At 48.0% G+C, this 22,089-nt stretch overlaps 1 protein-coding gene across 3 annotated transcripts in view; it reads left to right on the plus strand.

Annotated features, from left to right (window-relative positions):
• Positions 1-22,089, plus strand: part of stxbp6 (syntaxin binding protein 6 (amisyn)) — a 422,478-nt gene that overhangs the window by 357,884 nt on the left and 42,505 nt on the right. For all 3 annotated transcript variants that reach the window (XM_072484378.1, XM_072484368.1, XM_072484358.1), the window contains one exon: positions 3,712-3,869. In XM_072484378.1, the coding sequence (XP_072340479.1) occupies positions 3,712-3,869 (158 nt within the window). The remainder of the gene's footprint in view (positions 1-3,711; positions 3,870-22,089) is intronic.

Genomic DNA, 22,089 nt, shown 5'->3' on the forward strand with positions numbered 1-22,089 from the left:
AAAGGTATAAATCAGACAACAAAGTGATTCGACCATTCCGATGTCTCGTGATGTCCTCACGTACACACACAAACACAGACGGTGGTCACAACGACATGACGACATCAACACTGCCACCTCAACGCCAGGCGACGAGATCAACCCACCTGATCAAACTCATACAGTCTGGACTCAAAGTTTTTCGTTAGGATTGGACTTTTTAAACGTTGATTGACTTTGTACAGTCATTATTACCATCACATTCTGTACACAGCATTACTTGTCTTACCGGTTCCCAGTTGACTTAATTCATTGTTCAATTTTTGTTACACCATACAGAAAACCTGTAACACATTAAAAAGGGGGAGATGTAGTGATCTCTGTAGGTGCATGCACACAAGGGGTTAATGGGTAAATAGCAGCACCACATGATCACTAGAGGGCTGGACCAACAGAGGTATAAAAGCGGCCACACTGGGTCTCTCTCTCTCTCTTTCGTGGGTGTACCGTGAGCAGGGTAACATCAGAATCACATAGATAGTTAGTGGAGTTACGTTTAGTTATTATTGCTAAATCTTGTTATCCAATTCCTAGTTTCCATGTTAAGGTAAAGAACTCAAGCATTTATAGTTACAGTTACTCAATGAATCTTTGTTGTTACTGGACGAGTTTGAGTCTTCAACAAGATTCAGAGGACCTCACCATCAACCAAAGATTGAGTAACACGTGTTATCGACCACGCAGGTAACACAACAGTTGCTTGTGGAAAATACGGGAAGGTTGACGGTACCCGTGGAATCATACTGCAGGATTGTTCATTGTTCGTTGGAGACTGGGAGGAAAGAAATGCAGGTGTAGCTCTACAAAGCCTAAAGTGCTCTTGTGAAATATTCTTCTCAAAATGTTCACTCATCTCTGTCTAAGAGGGAGAGAAGCAGCTATAGTGAGGTTCCAGTTTTTGTGAAGTGTTTCAACAACGCATGTACTGAAATTAAAGTGAGATTATCAACCGTTTATTTCATGTGTGAACAGCCATTTCCATCCCTGAATTTGAAAACTATGATAGAATTTTCAGATGTATCAGGATTAGGCTGATCTTTAATTTGATAGCAAATGCAAAATATTCAACTCACTTTTGGAGTGTAATTCCAGGAATAATTTCTTAAGAATTGGAACAATTAAATTTATGGAATAGCCTGCCACCTAGTGTAGATACAAATTAGTCTTTCGAAAAGCACATTTGCGATGCCATGAGGCTGTAGAAATTTGGGTTTTCTGCCCGAGGCAAAGAAAAATTCCCTAGGTCCTGAATTTGTTCAAACAACTGGAATGGCTGATTCGGTCTTTTTTCCTCCACGTTATATTTGAATTATTTCATCTACACAGTTGAGGAGGCAAGAGAATGTATTCTCACCTTGAGAGCAAGTCATTGATGCCAAATAAAAACAGAAAGTGTTGGAAACATTCAACATGTCCAGCAGCCTGCTGTGTTTCTGGCATTTTCTGCTTTTAATTCAGGTCTCTAGCAACCACAGTATTTTGTGTTTGTTCATTTGATGCCAGAGTGCATAAAGTGGGCTTAGATTTTATGTTATATTCAATTCTTTATGTGATGTACATTTACCATGTCATGGAATGCCATCGGTTCTTCAGTTTAGTGATGGTTGCAAAGGTTACTGAACAATGATTTCTAGTGGGAGCTCATAAATATCACCTGCCTTCTCTACTTGTGAAATATAAATGTGTAGAGATGGTGCACTTTCTTTCCATGATGCTGCAACTTAAAACTATACTAATGTTGACAAATCCCTTTCCAAAGTCAGTCACCCATGGAGATGGAATAAATACCATTGGTTATAAACCAAGCACAATATTGCTTCCTTAAGGTATCCTTCAGCCAGCTCAAGAAAATGTAAATCGAAGTCCAAAACAGATATGTTGTCCATTATGAGGTTGGACTACCACATATTCCTTTAGAGTTTTCGTAACAAATTCTCAACCTCACCAAAAAATGTAAGTAGGGTATCAGAAGATCCTTTTTCTTCTCTTGTCTCCTAAAGACACCATCCTTCACTGGCGTGTGCTTCCCTGGGCAATAGCACTGCTTTCATACTGCACTTAAGTGGTTGTTCTTCCTGTTCAGAGACGGTAGGCTACAGAGTCAAAAGAGAGCAGGGCAGACAACAGCTGAAGCAAATCCATTTTTTGCTCATCATTCACACAATTGCACGTTCCAGCAAGGTTGGTCATGTGGCAATGAGGAGGCACGGGCGGGTGTGTTCATTCCCATTCACTAACCAATTGGCACAGAAATTGTATTCATCAGCTAAACTACCAATCATGGATGATCTCCGCCAAGTCTGTGGAGAGGGGAGAGCAAAAAGTAAATAGTCAGGATCAGTACCAGACAATATTCCACAATAGTTAGAGTGTAAAGAATCTAGTTCAGAGTAAAACACAACATTTAACATTAAAATTATAAAAATTGTGATTCTGTTCTGTTTTGGCACTGTTCATTTTGTAAAATTCATTCATGGGATGTGAGCATCGCTGGCTAGGCCAACATTTATTTCCCATCCCTAATTGCCCCTGAGAAGGTGTTGTTGAGCTGCTCTTAAACTGCTGCAGTCCATATGGCACACCCGTAGTGCTGTTGGGGAGAAAATGCCAGGATTTTGACCTAGTGACAGTGAAGTAACAACATTATATTTTCAAGTTAGGATGGTGGGTGGTTTGGAGGGGATCTTGTAGGTGGTGGTATTCCCATGTGACCGCTGCCCTTGTCCTGACTCTCAATGGTAGTGGTTGTGGGTTTGGAAGAAGCTATCTAAGGAATCTTGGTGAGTTCTTGTAGTACACCTCGTAGACGGCACACACTGCTGCCACTGTACGTCAGTGATATAGGGAGTGAATGTTTGTGGATGGGGTAGCAATCAAGCGGGCTCCTTTTTCCTGAATGTTGTTGAACTTCTTGTGGTTGTTGGACCCACAGTTCTTCAGTTAAGTAGAGAGTATTCTATTACACTCCTGGCCTGTGCCTTGTAGATGGCTTTGGGGAGTCAGGAGGTGAGTTACTCACCACAGGATTCCTAGTCTCTGACCTGCTCTTCAGCCACAGTATTTATATGTTAGTCAGTTCAGTTTCTGCTCAACGGTAACCCCCAGGATATTGATTGTGGAGGATTTAGCTATGGTAATGCATTGAATATAAAGGGCGATGGTAGATTGTCTCTTGTTGGAGATGGTCACTGCCTGGCACTGTTGTTGGAGATGGTCACTGCCTGGCACTGAGATATGAATGTTACTTATTCTTAGCTAAACATCTATTTGTTCCTACATCAAATGTGCATTGAGACATTTATGGCAACTTTTATCTGTTGCATTTGCTCCACTTGACTACATGTACAATCTGTTGTATTTGCTCCACTTAGCTATATGTAGCAGGTAACCATAATATAACAGATCTGCTATCCATTCTTTGGTTTCATGATCTGTGTTGAAGCTGAAGCAGTAAGTTGAACAAACTCACTTGGCCTAATTTTACTTAATTGCTCAACAGTTAGGATTCCCGTGCTGGCAGAAGAAGTTGTATTTGTTATATGTCTATGTTCTCTAAGTTCCACCTAAGCTTTGCTGAAGTAAATAATGAATTGAAGGCTTTCATAGACACAGCAACTTATAATTTAACAAAAGTAAAGCTGATTTATTTTTTTTAAATGTCTTCTCTCTCAGGAAATAGTATCTTACATTCAGCTGCAGACAGTGTTACTAGCGCAGTCCAGAAAGCCAGCCAAGCCCTGAACGAACGTGGTGAAAGGTTAGGCCGAGCCGAGAAACAAACTGCAGAGATGATGAACAGCTCCCAGCAATTTGGAGAAACTGCACACAAGGTGAGCAACCTTAAAATCATCCTTTCAAGACCCAGGCTTGAATCTTCCTGATTGAGAAAAAAGAAATGACTAGTTTTGGTTTTGTTAGTTGTTCAGTTATTTCCTTGGCTACCGCTGTGCCATTTCCCCATCTGTTGCTTTTTGTGTTTTATTTCATTGAAGTAATACTCATTGTTTTGATTCACTAATGCAAAGTCTCGGATTGTAGTGATTGACTCTTTGTTACTTAAAAAAAATAATGTAATGCTGATGAGAAACAGCTCTCTGAATTGACCAGGTGTCAATCAGATATAGTTAGGGGAGCGGGTTATTGTGAAGTCAGGGATTAGGTGACTGATCAGTAATGGAGAGTTCTGCTCTGTCCTGCATTTATGTGGATTTTAAATATCTCGGGCCACCAGCAAATACAAAGGACAAAAATAGCTTCTTTGAGTACTGATCTTTCCATATTGTTGGCTGTGTGCTTAATTTGCCATGGAAGTCAAAACATATTTACACAATATTAAGATTGTATAACTGAACTTCCGGATGCGGCGATGACCAGCTGAGTCGCACGTTTCGGCAGTTCCCGGTGGAACGGACTTTTGGGCTCTTAATAAGAGCCCCAACGGCAATTTTAACGGCTAAAAGTACTGGGCGGTGAACCAGAAGGGAATCCCCCCTGGATACGGATGAAAAAAGGAGAGGAAGGTGGCCGGATTGCGGTGGATCCTTTAGAGCAGCGGCAAGGAAGGCAAGCAAAAACCAAGATGGCGTCGGAAGGTGGCAGTTTAATATGGGGCCCTGAACAACACGAGTTTTTGAAACGCTGCGTGGAAGAACTCAAAAAGGAAAAGAAGAAGGAGCTGTTGGCCCCGATATTACAGGCGATCGAAGGGCTAAAGGAGGAGCAAAAGACCCAGGAGCGGGAGCTTCGGGTCGTGAAGGCAAAGGCTGCCGAGAATGAGGACGACATACAGGGCCTGGTGGTGAAGACGGAGATGCACGAGGCCCACCATAAACGATGTGTGGAAAGGCTGGAGGCGCTGGAGAACAACGCGAGAAGGAACAACCTAAAGAAACAAAGTGGTGGGGCGAGCATGGGGGGGCGAAGAGGGGGGTAAAAACGGGGGAAAGAGGAGTTTTATGTTATTAATCCTGCGATGTGGTAACTTTTCTTTCTTCCACAGGAGGTGGTGGGGGGAGGAAAGGAGGTGGAGGAGATGGGGCGTTGGCCATTGGGGGCGGGGCCAAGGGGGAAGCGCGGGCTCGGTTCCCGCGCTATGATAATCATGGCGGGAATAGGGAAGCAGGAAGGAGGGGGCGTCGCACGGTGCGAGTCGAGGTCACGGGGGGAAGCCGAGGTCGGCCAGAGTTTGCTGACTTCTGGGAGCAACATGGGGGGTGTAACTACGCTAGTGGGGGATCTAGCGGGGGGGTGTGAGGGGGGAATTATTGGGTTGCTGCTGCTGGGGAGAGGGGGGAGCTGGCATGGGCAGGGGGGGCACCGCCTGGGGGGGACACAGCTGCGTGGGAACCGGGTGAGGAGCTGGAAAAAGGGGATGGCTAATCGACAAGGGGGGGGTAAAAAGCCCCCCAACCCGGCTGGTCACATGGAACGTGAGAGGGCTGAACGGGCCGATAAAGAGGGCACGGGTACTCGCACACCTTAAGAAACTTAAGGCAGACGTGGTTATGTTACAGGAAACGCACTTGAAACTGATAGACCAGGTGAGACTACGCAAAGGTTGGGTGGGGCAGGTGTTCCATTCGGGGCTAGATGCGAAAAACAGGGGGGGTGGCTATATTAGTGGGGAAGCGGGTAGTGTTTGAGGCAAAGACTATAGTGGCAGATAGCGGGGGCAGATACGTGATGGTGAGTGGCAAACTACAGGGGGAGATGGTGGTTTTGGTAAACGTATATGCCCCGAACTGGGATGATGCCAATTTTATGAGGCGTATGCTAGGACGCATCCCGGACCTAGAGGTGGGGTAGTTGGTAATGGGGGGAGATTTCAATACGGTGTTGGAACCAGGGCTGGACAGGTCGAGGTCCAGGACTGGAAGGAGGCCGGCAGCAGCCAAGGTGCTTAAAGATTTTATGGAGCAGATGGGAGGAGTAGACCCGTGGAGATTTAGCAGACCTAGGAGTAAGGAGTTTTCGTTTTTCTCCTATGTCCACAAAGTCTATTCGCGAATAGACTTTTTTGTTTTGGGAAGGGCGTTGATCCCGAAGGTGAGGGGAACGGAGTATATGGCTATAGCCATTTCGGATCACGCTCCACATTGGGTGGACTTGGAGATAGGGGAGGAAACAGAAGGGCGCCCACCCTGGAGAATGGACATGGGACTAATGGCAGATGAGGGTGTGTGTCTCAGGGTGAGGGGGTGCATTGAAAAGTACTTGGAACTCAATGATAATGGGGAGGTCCTGGTGGGAGTGGTCTGGGAGGCGCTGAAGGCAGTGGTTAGAGGGGAGCTGATATCAATAAGGGCACATAAAGGAAAGCAGGAGAGTAGGGAACGGGAGCGGTTGCTGCAAGAACTTCTGAGGGTGGACAGGCAATATGTGTGTGGTGTTGGGTGTTCTGACACACAGATGAGCCAACACAGTTGCATATGGTACAACGCTTCTTTATTTAAACTTGCTATTTACAGTTTGGTCTTTGCACTCTGCACGTGGGGGGCTCCCTGCTTGTGGTGTTTTAACAGCTCTTTCTTGTTCCCTTCTCCCCAGACCTACTGACCACCAGGTGTCGTGCTCGTGCTTTTTATGTGGTTGGTGTTCTTGTCTGTGATTGGTTGTGGTGTTGTGTACTCTGATTTGCCTGTTAGTGTGTCCATCATGATGTGTGTGTTTGAATATCATGACAATGTGGAGGCACCGAAGGAGGGACTGTACAGGGAAAGGCAAAGGCTACACGTAGAATTTGACTTGCTGACAACGGGTACTGCAGAGGCACAGTGGAGGAAGGCACAGGGTGTACAGTACGAATATGGGGAGAAGGCGAGCAGGTTGCTGGCCCACCAATTGAGGAAAAGGGGAGCAGCGAGGGAAATAGGGGGAGTGAGGGATGAGGAAGGAGAGATGGAGCGGGGAGCGGAGAGAGTGAATGGAGTGTTCAAGGCATTTTATAAAAAATTATACGAAGCTCAACCCCCGGATGGGAGGGAGAGAATGATAGGCTTTCTGGACCGGCTGGAATTTCCCAAGGTGGAGGAGCAGGAAAGGGTGGGACTGGGAGCACAGAAGTAGTGAAAGGAATTAGGAGCATGCAGGCGGGGAAGGCTCCGGGACCGGATGGATTCCCAGTTGAATTTTACAGGAAATATGTGGACTTGCTCGCCCCGCTATTGATGAGGACCTTTAATGAGGCAAAGGAAAGGGGACAGCTGCCCCCGACTATGTCAGAGGCAACGATATCGCTTCTCCTAAAGAAGGAAAAGGACCCGCTTCAATGCGGGTCCTATAGACCTATTTCCCTCCTAAATGTAGACGCTAAGATTCTGGCCAAGGTAATTGCAATGAGGATAGAGGATTGTGTCCCGAGGGTGGTCCATGAGGACCAAACTGGGTTTGTGAAGGGGAGACAGCTGAATACGAATATACGGAGGCTGCTAGGGGTAATGATGATGCCCCCACCAGAGGGGGAAGCGGAGATAGTGGTGGCGATGGATGCCGAGAAAGCATTTGATTATCTGTGGGAGGTGCTGAGGAGATTTGGTTTTGGAGATGAGTATGTTGGATGGGTGCAGCTGTTGTATAGGGCCCCAGTGGCGAGTGTGGTCACGAATGGACGGGGATCTGCATACTTTCGGCTCCATAGAGGGACAAGGCAGGGATACCCTCTGTCCCCATTATTGTTTGCACTGGCGATTGAGCCCCTGGCAATAGCATTGAGGGGTTCCAAGAAGTGGAGGGGAGTACTTCGAGGAGGAGAAGAACACCGGGTATCTCTATATGCGGATGATTTGTTGTTATATGTAGCGGACCCGGCGGAGGGGATGCCAGAGATAATGCGGACACTTCGGGAGTTTGGAGAATTCTCAGGATATAAACTGAACATGGGGAAAAGTGAGTTGTCTGTGGTGCATCCAGGGGAGCAGAGCAGAGAAATAGAGGACTTTCCGCTGAGGAAGGTAACAAGGGACTTTCGTTACTTGGGGATCCAGATAACCAAGAATTGGGGTACATTGCATAGGTTAAATTTAACGCGATTGGTGGAATAAATGGAGGAGGACTTCAAGAGATGGGACATGGTATCCCTGTCACTGGCAGGGAGGGTGCAGGCGGCTAAAATGGTAGTCCTCCCGAGATTCCTCTTTGTGTTTCAGTGCCTCCCGGTGGTGATCACGAAGGCTTTCTTCAAAAAGATCGAAAAGAGCATCATGGGTTTTGTGTGGGCCGGGAAGACCCCGAGAGTGAGGAAGGGATTCTTACAGCGTAGTAGTGATAGGGGGGGGCTGGCATTACCGAGCCTAAGTGAGTACTACTGGGCCGCCAATATCTCAATGGTGAGTAAGTGGATGGGAGAAGAGGAGGGAGCGGCGTGGAAGAGATTAGAGAGGGTGTCCTGTAGGGGGACTAGCCTACAAGCTATGGTGACGGCCCCATTGGCGTTCTCACCGAAGAAATACACCACAAGCCCGGTGGTGGTGGCGACTTTGAAAATTTGGGGACAGTGGAGACGGCATAGGGGAAAGACGGGAGCCTTGGTGGGGTCCCCGATAAGAAATAACCATAGGTCTGCCCCGGGGAGAATGGATGGGGGATTTGGAATATGGCAAAGAGCAGGAGTAACGCAACTGAAAGATCTGTTTGTGGATGGGAAGTTCGCAAGTCTGGGAGCGCTGACCGAGAAATATGGGTTGCCCCAAGGGAATGCATTCCGGTATATGCAACTGAGGGCTTTTGCAAGGCAACAGGTGAGGGAATTCCCGCAGCTCCCGACGCATGAGGTGCAGGACAGAGTGATCTCAAAGACATGGGTGGGGGACGGTAAGGTGTCAGATATATATATAGGGAAATGAGGGACGAGGGGGAGATTATGGTAGATGAGCTGAAAGGGAAATGGGAAGAAGAGCTGGGGGAGGAGATTGAGGAGGGGCTGTGGGCGGATGCCCTAAGTAGGGTAAACTCATCGTCCTCGTGTGCCAGGCTAAGCCTGATTCAATTTAAGGTGTTACACAGGGCGCATATGACTGGAGCACGGCTCAGTAAATTTTTGGGGGTAGAGGATAGGTGTGCGAGATGCTCGAGAAGCCCAGTGAATCACACCCACATGTTCTGGTCATGTCCGGCACTACAGGGGTTCTGGATGGGGGTGACAAAGGTGCTTTCGAAAGTAGTGGGGTTCCAGGTCGAACCAAGCTGGGGGTTGGCTATATTTGGGGTTGCACAAGAGCCGGGAGTACAGGAGGCGAGAGAGGCCGATGTTTTGGCCTTTGCGTCCCTAGTAGCCCGGCTCAGGATACTGTTGATGTGGAAGGAAGCCAAGCCCCCGGGGGTGGAGACCTGGATAAATGACATGGCAGGGTTTATAAAGCTGGAACGGATTAAGATCGTCCTAAGGGGATCGGCTCAATGGTTCACCAGGCGGTGGCAACCGTTCGTTGAATACCTTACAGAAAGATAGAGGGAATGGAAAAGAAGAGGACAGCAGCAGCAGCTCGGGGGGGAGGGGGGGGGAGGAACCAGAAGGACTCTCAGGGTTGTTAATATATATGTATAATATGTATAGGTCGTTGCTATAAATAATTGTATATTGGACTGTTAAATCATATTTTTGGAGAGTGTTTATCTGAGACAAGGCAGTTGCCATTTAGTTTTAGTTTTCGTTTTTGTTATATATTATTTATTCTTTGTTTATAAAACAGGTCATTGTTATTTATACTGTTATATTATTGTGTAAAGGATACACAATGTACTGTGATGGTTGACCAAAAATTTTCAATAAGATATTTTTTTTTTATAAAAAAAGATTGTATAACTCAACTTTTTACAACTGCTTCAGCTCAGCCTTCCAGTTTTGTGATCATCTTTTGCTTCATTAGAATTCCCAAAGTGGGACCTTCTGTGCCCACTGTGTGATCTTACACTTTTTTCTTAGTTGTCTGACATCACTGAATGACGACACCAAAGATCACTTTTGCATTGGTGGGAGGTTCATTAACACTTGCATCATTCCTTAGAATGAATTGGATATATGAGCACTGTTAAGCTTTTGATTTAAAAATGCCCCCTCATCCCATTCTGTTCTAGTTTGACACTGCTTAAGCCCTTCGTATCCCTATCAAATATCAGTCCTATCACCTATGTCAGGCTTTTCATGTTACCATTGACATAAGTGTGAGCATTGGTGTGTGTGAGAAATCTGATGTAGAAATAATACATTTTGTCATGATTAATGCGGATTGATGCAGTCTGTAATTTAGTAATGAATAGTAATTTAGCAAACCCCCTGGTTAGGTTGTTGTGAACTGCAGCTGTCTAATTGCTGTTGGTGCTAAGACCATGTCCTCCAGGGGCCCCCCTCCCTTTGTGCCACTAGAAGAAACCATTCGGTGACATTCACTTAGCCTCACCAGCCTTCTGAACTTGCTGCTTCATTAAGTTCTGATTTGTTTTAGTGGAAACGTTGGCGCATCTTTCCACTCATTCAGCACCTCGTTATTGCCATTTTTCCGACAAACCTTTTTTGTGTGTAAAAGCTGACATTGTTTCCTATTGAGACCACACAGTCCATGTTGAGTCCAGGAATAGTGAAGGTCCAAACACACAGGAAAGGAGGCCGGGAAGGATAATCCCACATCAATGAGCTGTGAAAGCAGGCGAAGATAGATAAATTCTAATTTCATTGTAAAATTGAGACTTTTTTTAAGTGCTCAGGGCATATTGAATGAAGGTGGATCTTTGGAGGAATGTTGTACAAAAGCAGGAACCTCTCCAGGGGACATCTGTAACAGCTAAGGAAACCGTAGTTAAACTTAATTTTTGGAATATATAATTTGATTTTGGGATGACCGTCACCTAGTCTCAATTAAAGTGAAAGTCGCCAGAGGACCATAAGCTGCTCTCCACTTAGAGAGAGAGAGAGCTGACTGGTGGTGATTTAACCTGAGGGTCATCACACCTCAGGCTCGAATTGAACCTACACTGTTGGCATCGCACTGCATCACAAACCAAAAAATCTCTTAAAGGCATAGTCAAAATCACATTGAAACAATTTACCTAATGCTACACGTTTGTGCCTTAACTAGTTTTTCAGTTTTAAACATTAAATTTGGGAACAAATGCATAACCCTAAAAATCATTTTTTTTAACCTTGGTCCCTGAACTGACCACTCATCCCTTCAGCAGAATGCTCCCTTGCTCACACTGCAGAGCACAACGGTAGCTGCCAGCACTGATCTACTTTTGTAAAGACCCATTTCCTCGAAACTGATTTGTGACAAGGTATATACACTGACATATAAAATGTAATTATTTCCATTTGTATTTGCCTTCCCTTCATGAAATGCAAATCACAGCTGCATATTTTCATACAGATATATGGTAGGAGAAAATGTTATTGATATCTCAGCTTGCAGCCCATTTTGAGGCAGTTTAGGGAAGATGTAGAACATATGCAGTTATATTTTGGCTTACACATGCAAAATACTGGGTTAATGAAGCTGAGCTTAATACTCTCTTCCTGTTCTGTGATATGAATTCACTTGAGGTTACACCTGAAGAACATCATTATATTCCTCATACATCTTTGCACTTGTTTACTCTTCAAATAATAGCCTTTTTTATGCTCCCTGCAGTTTAACTGGAATTGTTTTGGTAAAGCAAAACCACTTGGTCCCAATCCCCAATAGTATGATCAGAAAGAAACCCTGTTTTGCGTTGTTGTGGCTTCTATTTATTTATTGTCTTTGTTTTGTTATTGCTGTGTTCTTCCACTTAAAATATGGTTCAGCATCCCCTGGATAGGAGAGTGGGTAAATGATTTGCTCCCAGACCGCTTCAGTAAGTAGCTATTGAATGTTCATGAGCAGATTGAGGTGAGTCATCCTGTCTGTTTTACCTCCCTTTTTAAAAAAAATAATCTTTATTGTCACAAGTAGGCTTACATTAACACTGCAATGAAGTTATCATGAAAATCCCCTAGTCGCCACATACCAGCACCTGTTCGGGTACACGGAGGGAGAATTCAGAATGTCCAAATTCCTAACAGCACGTCTTTCGGAACTTGTGGAAGGAAACCGGAGCACCCAGAGGAAACCCACGCAGACACGGGGAGGACGTGCCGACTCCGCATAGAAAATGACCCAAGCCGGGAATCGAACCTGGGACCCTGACGATGTGAAACAACAGTGCTAACCACTGTGTGACCTTGCCGCCCTTTTCCTTACTGTGACAAGTCACCAGCATTAACTTGGTAAATTTCTCTGCCATTGTCCCAGGTAGTAAACTCAAGCTCTGCAATATTGTCTATTGTGTTAATATCTGTTACATCACCTCCAAACATTCCTAGCCTTTCCTGGGCTGTTTTGACAAAGTGAAAAATGACATTTGCTCAAGCTTTTTCCACAAAGAATGCACAAGACATTTCTTGCCTTTGCCTCTAGCAAATTGCTTATTTTTCTTGTAGTTTTGGATTTTAATTAAAGTTATCAAATTTAAGTGTGAACACAGGTATACAAGTCTAAACCGAACAAAAAGACAGGGAAAATGCACAAAGTGTTGTGTGTCTAATGATGCATTATTGCTGGTTCTGCTTAATGTGATGTGTGGTGATGTCAGCAGAGAGTTTGCAGCAACAAAGAAATAGAACTCTGAAAGAACTGCTGAGAATTTGATTTCAGGTTGCAATATATTCAAGTAACCTCAGATCCACTCATTTGAATCCAACACCAGCCATGTTTCCAAACGTGCACCTGATCACAAGTTTCATTTCTTCCTCATGTTGCACAAGCAGAATCTGAGATCATGGTGCATGGGCTGAGCTCATCGGGCCTTCGTCAGGGGGCTGAGCTCGTCGGGCCTGCCTCAGGGTCCTGAGATGCATCTGCAACTTTAAGTTGAGTGAATCGCCGCTCCTCATATCGGAAGATTCAGGCCGATGTTGGTGATTCATGCCATGGGCAGCAAAATGACCAAGCTATTTAGAGGAAGCTCGGCACATACACTGGCCTGTTTGGAATCCGAAATTAAGTAAGAAGTTGTTGCAATAGAAGTAAGATTACAGGGCTTCGCAGACACCAAATCTCCCACTGGCTGTGGCTTGTCCCTGTCATGATATGCACTCATGCACATAATGAGATACAGACAGGCAGTGACAGACACCCAGTACTGCCAATCAACACACAGGACAGAACACAACCAATCACCAGGCAGGTGGTCTCCCACTATAAAACACACGAGGCATCAACACTCTGCCTCTTTCCACTGGTGACAACTGTAGTGACAGTCAGGGTGTATATATCAGTTAGCACCTTCTACACGTGGCTCAGAGCTAGTCTGGTCTAGTTAGTTATAGTAAGCACGCTTAGATTAGAAGAGTGTCAAACCCACAGCGAACTGTGTGCACTGCTTAACTTCAATAAAGCGTATTGAACTAACGTCACAGTTTGGAGTCTACTTTCAAGTACAACTGCATCCAGTTGCAGTCCGTGTTACCCCAGGGTGAATAACACAACATGGTACCAGTAGTCTATAATCTCTAAGTGATTTACCTCGAGTGATTCCGTGATGACCAGCAAGTGCCTTCCAGCGGCATGGAGAAGATCCGGGCCCCTCCACAGCTACGGATCTTCGGCAATCTCAGCGCCAACTGGCAGGTCTTCAAGCAAAGGTTCCTTCTCTACATTGAGGCCTCAGGCCTCGAGGATGCGTCCGATGCCAGAAAAATCGCGCTGCTCCTATCAACTGCGGGGGAGCAAGCCATCCAGATTTTCAACTCGCTTAAATTTACCGACGGCCAGGACAAGACCAAATTCAAGACCGTTTTGGAGAAGTTCGACAGTCACTGTGAAGTCGAAACAAACGAGACCTTTAAGCACTATCTTCCAGCAACGCCTTTAGGGTAAGGATGAACCTTTCCAATCCTTTCTTACTCATCTCTGTATATTAGCGCAGTCCTGCAATTATGGTGCAACCGCTGATTCCATGATCAGGGATCAGATCGTGTTTGGGGTGCACTCCGATTCCTTGCGGGAGCAACTCCTCAAAATTAAGCACATGACCCTGCCAGTCACAATCGAGACGTGTAGAGTGCATGAGCATGCGAGAAATCGGTACTCCCGTTTCAAATCGGCAGAATACGAAAAACTTGCCTCCCAAGAGGCAGAGAGTGTACAGGCCATCGCCCGGGTGCAGCGCCTCAATATCGATGAAAGCGGCCATTTTGCGTGCTTTTCCCGGGGCCCCACACATGCGCAACACAAACAGGAGAACGAAGCAGCTGAAAACCAAACTGCGTAGGTGCAAACGTCGGCTGACCGCACTGCGCATGTGCGACGACGCATGGAGCGTAACAACGTCAAGGTCATGACGTGCCCGAACTGCGGCACCGCCCACTTAAAGCGGCAATTCCCTGCAAAAGGCAGGCGATGTTTAAATTGCGGGAAGCCTGGACATTATGCAGCCTTGTGCAGGTCTGCACCACCAGTCAAGGGCCAGCGATCCCAATTCCAACGCAAGCGCGTTCGATGTGTACAGCAAGATTTACTGGATTCTGATCCTGGTAGCACTATGGATCCAGAGGACGACTGCCTGGAGTCCCCTATCATGTGGGCATCATCACTACATGCAAGTATGTCTCCTCAAATTCAGCAAGACGCCTATCTATCCTCAATGTGGATTCCGCAGACGAATGGCGTGCTGTCATACAAGTAAATCAATGCAGCATCCAGTTCAAGCTGGTCACTGGTGCTTCTGCCAATCTCATCTCTCAAGCTGATTTTGACCACATTAAAAAGTAACCCACAATTCTTCCGCCAGCCTGCCAGCTCCTCGATTATAATAGCAATGCCATAACTGCACTAGGATCTTGTTATCTATTCGTCTCCAACAAGACCATCAATGTCACACTGCGATTCGAAATCGTCAAGCATGATAAGACATCCCTGCTCAGTACCCATGCATGCAAGCTACTCAACCTCGTACAGCGAGTCCATGCCATGTCTTCTTCCAATGGGGATCTTCAGGCTGACATTGACGACATCCTTGCTCAATATCCAGATGTGTTTGACGGAATGGGCACTCTGCCATACTGATCCTACTCAGGCCTGATGCCACGCCTGTAATCCATGCACCATGCCGGGTGCCGACTCCTCTGAAGGAACATTTAAAGGCACAGCTCCAGGAGCTCCAAGACCAGGGCATCATCTCCAAAGTGACGGAACCGACTGACTGGGTCATCTCGATGGTCTGTGTGAAGAAGCCCTCAGGAGAGTTGCAGATATGCATAGATCCCAAAGATCTTAACCAGAACATAATGCGGGAACACTACCCGATCCCGAAGCAGGAGGAACTGACCAATGAGATGGCAAACGCCAAATTCTTCACGTAGCTAGAGGCATTGCGTGGTTTCTGGCAGATACAACTGGACGAGTCCAGCAGGAAGCTCTGCACGTTCACCATTTGGCAGGTACTGTTATAACCGTATGCCGTTCGGCATTGTCTCAGCCTCTGAAATCTTCCACAGGATCATGGAGCAGATGATGGAGGGCATTGAGGGTGTGCATGTCTACGTAGATGATGTCATCATATGGTCCACGACCCCCGAGGAATACATATCTCGTCTCAAACAAGTCTTTCGACGTGTCCATGCAAATGGCCTCAAGCCCCAAGTGCTCCTTTGGCATGTCAACCATCAAGTTCTTGGGCACCCAGATATTCCAGCAGGGTGTGCAACCAGATTCGGACAAGGTCAAGGCCATTAACGCCATGAAGACCCCGGAAGACAAGAAGGCGATACTACGCTTCCTCGGAATGGTGAACATCTTGGGAAAATTCATTCCCAACTTGGCCTCACATACCACGGCTCTCAGGCATCTGGTGAAGAAGTCCACTGCATTCCAGTGGCTACCCACACACCAAGCAGAGTGGCTCGAGCTCAAAGCAAAGCTCACCACTGCTACGGTACCAGCGTTTTTTGACCCGGAAAGGTAAACATAAATCTCCACGGACGCAAGCCAGGACGGCATTGGTGCGGTGCTCCTCCAGAGGGATGACTCCTCGTCCTGGGCTCCAGTTGCTTATGCGTCAAGGGCCATGACTCCTACTGAACAGAGGTACGCCCAAATAGAAAAAGAGTGCCTGGGCCTCCTAACCAGCATTGTAAAGTTGCATGACTACGTCTGCAGTCCACCAACATTCACAGTGGAGGCTGACCACAGACCGTTGGTCCATATCATTCATAAGGACTTGAATGACATGACGCCCAGACTTCAGCACATTCTCCTTCGACTCCGAAGGTATAATTTTGAGTTAGTATACATACCAGGCAAGGAGCTGATAATTGCGGATGCCCTGTCCCGCACCATCATCTCGCCCTGTGAACAGGTTGACTTCATCCGCCAGATTGAGGCACAGGTGCTACTGTATGCCAGCAACCTCCCGGCCTCAGATGAAAGTGATCAGCATTCGTGAAGAGACTGCCAAACACCCTCTTATGCAGCGTGTAATGCACCACCTCGCAAATGGCAGTTCTTTAATGTGAAGGACGACCTGTCAGTCGTCGAGGGGAATCCTCCTCAAGCTCGATCGTATTGTTATTCCTCACAGTCTGCAGAGCTTAGTGCTCAAACAAATCCACGAGGGACACCTAGGTGTCGGAAAGTGTAGGCGCAGGGCCTGGCAGGCTGTCTATTGGCCTGGAATAAGCCAGGACATATCCAACATGGTCCTCAATTGTGCGACCTGCCAGCGTTTCCAGCCTGTTCAAACAAAAGAAACACTCCAAGAACACGGGATCGTGACCTCTCCGTGGTCCAAGGTGGAAATCTACCTTTTTCACGCCAATGGGCGTGACTATGTACTCATCATAGATTACTTCTCAAATTACCTGCACGTTGTGAAGCTGTCATACCTTACATCAAGGACAGCCATCAAGGCCTGCAAGGAGACATTTGCCAGGCATGGTATTCCACTCACTGTCATGAGTGACAATGGTCCCTGCTTCCACAGCCAAGAGGGTCCAATTTCGCCAAGTCGTGCCAATTCAACCACATTACCTCAAGCCCACACTACCCGCAGTCCAACGGGAACATTGAGAAAGGGGTCCATATAGTGAAGCAACTGCTCTGCAAGGCTGCGGACTCTGCTTCTGACTTCAACCTTGCGCTGTTGGTGTACAGGGCAACCCCTCTGTCCACTGGTATGTCTCCTGCTCAACTCCTCATGAATAGAGACCTGCAGACGACTGTTTCAGCCATGCACTTACCAGACCTGGATCACCTCCCAGTGCTGCAAAAGGTGCAGCAACTGAGGAAACGGCAAAAGCTGACGTACGATGCTCATGCTACCGATTTGCCTGTGCTATCTCCGGAAGACGCTGTTCGGATCAAGCTACCTGATGGAGGCTGGTCAGCTCCAGCTGTTGTTGTTCGACAGGCTGCTCCCAGACGTTTGTAGTTTATATGGCTGATGGCTCCATTTAAAAATAATATATATTTTATTGAAGTTTTTCAAACAAAGATTTTCCGTTTTTACAACTTAATAAAGGAATATACATTAAACGTTAATTAAATAATATATTAAACTAACAACAGATGGAAAAAGAAAGAAACAAAAAGCAAATATCAACAACTAACTAAGAAAAAAAACAAGAACACGGAATAATCCCCCCCCCCTCCAGCCTGGGTTGCTGCTGCTGTCTTTTCTGTTTTTCCATTATCGTTCCGCGAGATAGTCAAGGAACGGTTGCCACCGCCTGGTGAACCCCTGAGCCGATCCTCTTAACGCATATTTTATTCGTTCCCGTCTTATGAACCCTGCCATGTCGTTTATCCAGGCCTCCCTGCCCGGGGGCTTCGCTTCTTTCCACATAAGTAGAATCCTTCGCCGGGCTACTAGGGACGCAAAGGCCAAGACGTCGGCCTCTTTCGCCTCCTGCACTCCCGGCTCTTCTCAACCCCAAATATAGCCAACCCCCAGCTTGGTTTGACCCGGACCCCCACCACCTTTGAGATCACTCTTGCCACACCCTCCCAGAACTCATGTAGTGCCGGACACGACCAGAACATGAGTGTGGTTCGCCGAGTTTCCCGAGCACCTCCCACACCTGTCCTCCACCCCAAAAAACCTGCTCAGTCTTGCTCCCGTCATATGCACTCTGTGTAGAACCTTAAATTGAATCAGGCTAAGCCTGGCACACGAGGACGAGGAATTTACCCTACTTAGGGCATCTGCCCACAGCCCCTCCTCAATCTCTTCCCCCAGCTCCTCTTCCCATTTTCCCTTCAGCTCCTCTACCATCGCCTCCCCCTCGTCTCGTATCTTCCTGTATATTTCGGACACTTTACCTTCTCCAACCCATGCCCCCGAAATCACTTTATCCTGGACCCCTTGCGTCGGGGGCCACGGACATTCCCTCACCTGTTGCCTCGTAAATGCCCTCACTTGCATGTATCGGAAAGCATTCCCTGGTGGCAACTTATATTTTTCTTCCACTGCTCGCAAACGTCCCGTCCACAAACTGCTCAGCTTCCTAATTCCTGTTCGCTGCCGACATTGAAATCCCCCATCTATCCTCCCTGGGACAAACCTGTGGTTATTCCTTATCGGGGACCACACCGAGGCGCTCGTCACTCCCCTATGTCGTCTCCACTGCCCCCAGATCTTCAAGGTCGCCACCACCACTGGGTTTGTGGTGTACCTTTTCGGGGAGAACAGTAGTGGCGCCGTTGCCAGCGCTTTTAGGCTCGCTCCCTTACAGGACGCCTTCTCCAACCTTTTCCACGCCGCACCTTCTTCTTCCCTCATCCACTTGCAGACCATCGACACATTGGCGGCCCAATAGTAGTCACTCAGACTCGGCAGTGCCAATCCCCCTCTGTCCCTACTGCGCTGCAGGAACCCCCTCTTTACCCTTGGGGTCTTTCCCGCCCACACAAAGCTCATAATGCTCCTGTCTATTTTTTTAAAGAAGGCCTTTGTAATCAGGATGGGGAGGCACTGAAGCACGAAAAGAAACCTCGGGAGGACCACCATTTTAACCGCCTGTACTCTGCCCGCCAATGACAGGGGCACCATATCCCACCTCTTGAAGTCCTCCACCGTCTGCTCTACCAATCGCATCAGGTTAAGTTTATGTAAGGTTCCCCAGTTCCTGGCCACCTGAATCCCCAGGTATCGAAAATTCCTTGCTACTCTCCTCAGCGGCAGAGCATCTATCCCCCTGCCCTGTTCCCCGGGGTGCATCACAAATAGTTCGCTCTTTCCCATGTTTAATTTGTATCCCGAGAACTCTCCAAACTCCCTGAGTATCTGCATTACCCATGGCATCCCCTTTACCGGGTCCGCCACATATAGCAGCAAATCGTCTGCATATAGTGACACTCGATGTTCCTCTCCCCCTCTAAGCACCCCCCTCCACTTTTTAGAGTCCCTCAGCGCTATGGCCAATGGTTCAGTTGCCAACGCGAACAGTAACGGGGACAGGGGGCACCCTTGTCTTGTACCCCTATGTAATCGAAAGTATCCCGATCTTTGCCTGTTTGTAACGACGCTTGCCACCGGGGCCTCGTACAAGAGTCTAACCCATCTGATGAACCCCTCCCCGAACCCATATCTCTTCAGCACCTCCCACAAATAGTCCCACTCCACCCTATCGAATGCCTTCTCTGCATCCATCGCCACCACTATCTCTGCGTCCCCCTCCGGTGGGGACATCATCATCACCCCCAGCAACCTTCTTACATTGGCATTCAATTGTCTCCCCTTAACAAACCCTGTCTGGTCGTCATGTACCACCCCTGGGACACAATCCTCTATCCTTGTCGCCATCACTTTGGCCAGCAGTTTGGCGTCTGCGTTTAGGAGGGAGATGGGCCTGTATGACCCGCACTGCAGCGGGTCTTTGTCCTGTTTCAGGATTAGCGATACCGTCGCCTCCGACATTGTCGGGGGTAATGTCCCCCTTTCCTTAGCCTCATTAAAGGTTCTCGCCAAAAGCGGGGCCAACAGGTTCATATATTTCCTATAAAATTCCACCGGGAACCCATCTGGTCCCGGGGCCTTCCCTGCTTGCATGCTCCCAATTCCTTTGATCACCTCATCCACCTCAATCTGCGCCCCCAGACCTGCCACCCCCTGCCCCTCCACCCTCGGGAACTCTAGCTGGTCCAAAAAGTGTCTCATTCCCTCTTTCCCCTCCGGGTGTTGGGACTTGTACAGCCTCTCATAGAATGTCTTGAACACCTCGTTCACTTTCCCTGCTCTCTGCTCCATCTTTCCCGTTTCGTCCCTAACTCCACCAATCTCTCTTGCCGCCCCCCTCTTCCGAAGTTGTTGGGCCAGCAGCCGCCTCGCCTTTTCCCCATATTCATATTGTATCCCCTGTGCCTTCCTCCATTATGTCTCTGCCTTTCCCGTGGTCAGCAGGTCAAACTCCGTCTGTAGTCTTCAACTTTCCCTGTAGAGCCCTTCGTCTGGGGTCTCCGCATACTTCCTATCCACCCTCAAAATTTCCCCTACTAATCTCTCTCTTTACCCTCTTGTTTCCCCTTGTGGGCTCTGATGGAAATCAGCTCTCCTCTAACCACCGCCTTCAACGCTTCCATTACTACTCCCACCTGTACCTCCCCATCGTCATTGACCTCCAGGTATCTTACGATACATCCCCTCACCCTTCCGCATACCCCCTCGTCCGCCAGTAGTCCCATGTCTAATCGCCAGAGTGGGCGCTGGTCCCTTTCTTCTCCTAGTTCCAGCTCCACCCAATGCGGGGCATGATATGAAACGGCTATGGCCGAGTACTCCGTTCCTGCCACTTTCGGGATCAGTGCCCTTCCCAAAACAAAAAAGTCTATCCGGGAATATACCTTGTGGACGTGGGAGAAAAAGGAAAACTCTTTACCCATCGGTCTGGCGAATCTCCACGGATCTACTCCCCCCATTTGCTCCATGAACCCCTGAAGCACCTTGGCCGCTGCCGGCCTGCTCCCGGTCCTGGATCTGGACCGGTCCAGCCCTGGGTCAAGCACTGTGTTAAAGTCCCCCCCCCCCCCATTAACAAGTTTCCCACCTCCAGGTCCGGGATACGTCCCAGCATTCGCTTCATGAATCCCGCGTCATCCCAGTTCGGGGCATATACGTTCACCAGCACAACCGCCTCACCCTGCAATCTGCCACTCACCATCACATACCTGCCCCCACTATCCACCACTATGGTCTTAGCCTCGAACGATACACGTTTCCCCACCAGTATTGCCACCCCTCTGTTTTTCGCGTCCAACCCTGAGTGGAATACCTGTCCCACCCATCCTTTCCTTAGTCTAACCTGATCCGCCAACTTCAGGTGCGTCTCCTGGAGCATAACTACGTCCACCTTCAGTCTCTTTAAGTGCGCAAACACCCTTGCCCTCTTAATCGGCCCATTTAAACCTCTCACATGCCACGTGATCAGCTGGGTTGGGGGGCCATTTACCCCCCCCCGCCTCGTTGACTAGCCATCCCCTTTTTTAAACCATCTCCTCACCCAGGTCTCACGCACCCGTCTGTCCCCCAGACGGCGCCCACCCCTCCCGACCACCTCGTTTCGTATCAGCTCCCCCTTACTCTCAGCAACAGCAACCCAGTTAATCCCCCCCCCCCCCCCCCAGATCCCCCTCTAGCTTGATTACTCCCCCCATATTGCTTCCGGAAGTCAGCTAACTCTGGCTGACCTCGGCTTCCCCCGTTCATCCTTTGACCTCCCTGTGTGTGAGGCTCCCTTCCTTCCTGCGCCCTTTTTCCCGCCATAGTTTCCATAGTGCGGGAAAATACCCGTGCCTTCCTCTCGGCCCCGCCCCTAATGGCGCAGTTCCCTCATTCTCCTTCCCTGTCCCCTTTTCCACCGGCGCCCACATTTCTTCATGTCCCCCACATCGGGGGGAGAAAAATTCCCCGTCCAACATTATTATACATTAGCCCTCCCCTCTCCCCACTTTACATTTCTGTGCCACCACCTCGCTACCCCTCTCCGGGCAATTTCTCAAGTCTAGTCCAATTTCTCTTCCTGAATAAATGTCCATGCCTCCTCCGCCA

This window comes from Scyliorhinus torazame, chromosome 2 (genome assembly GCF_047496885.1).
Source record: "Scyliorhinus torazame isolate Kashiwa2021f chromosome 2, sScyTor2.1, whole genome shotgun sequence".
NCBI lineage: Eukaryota > Metazoa > Chordata > Chondrichthyes > Carcharhiniformes > Scyliorhinidae > Scyliorhinus > Scyliorhinus torazame.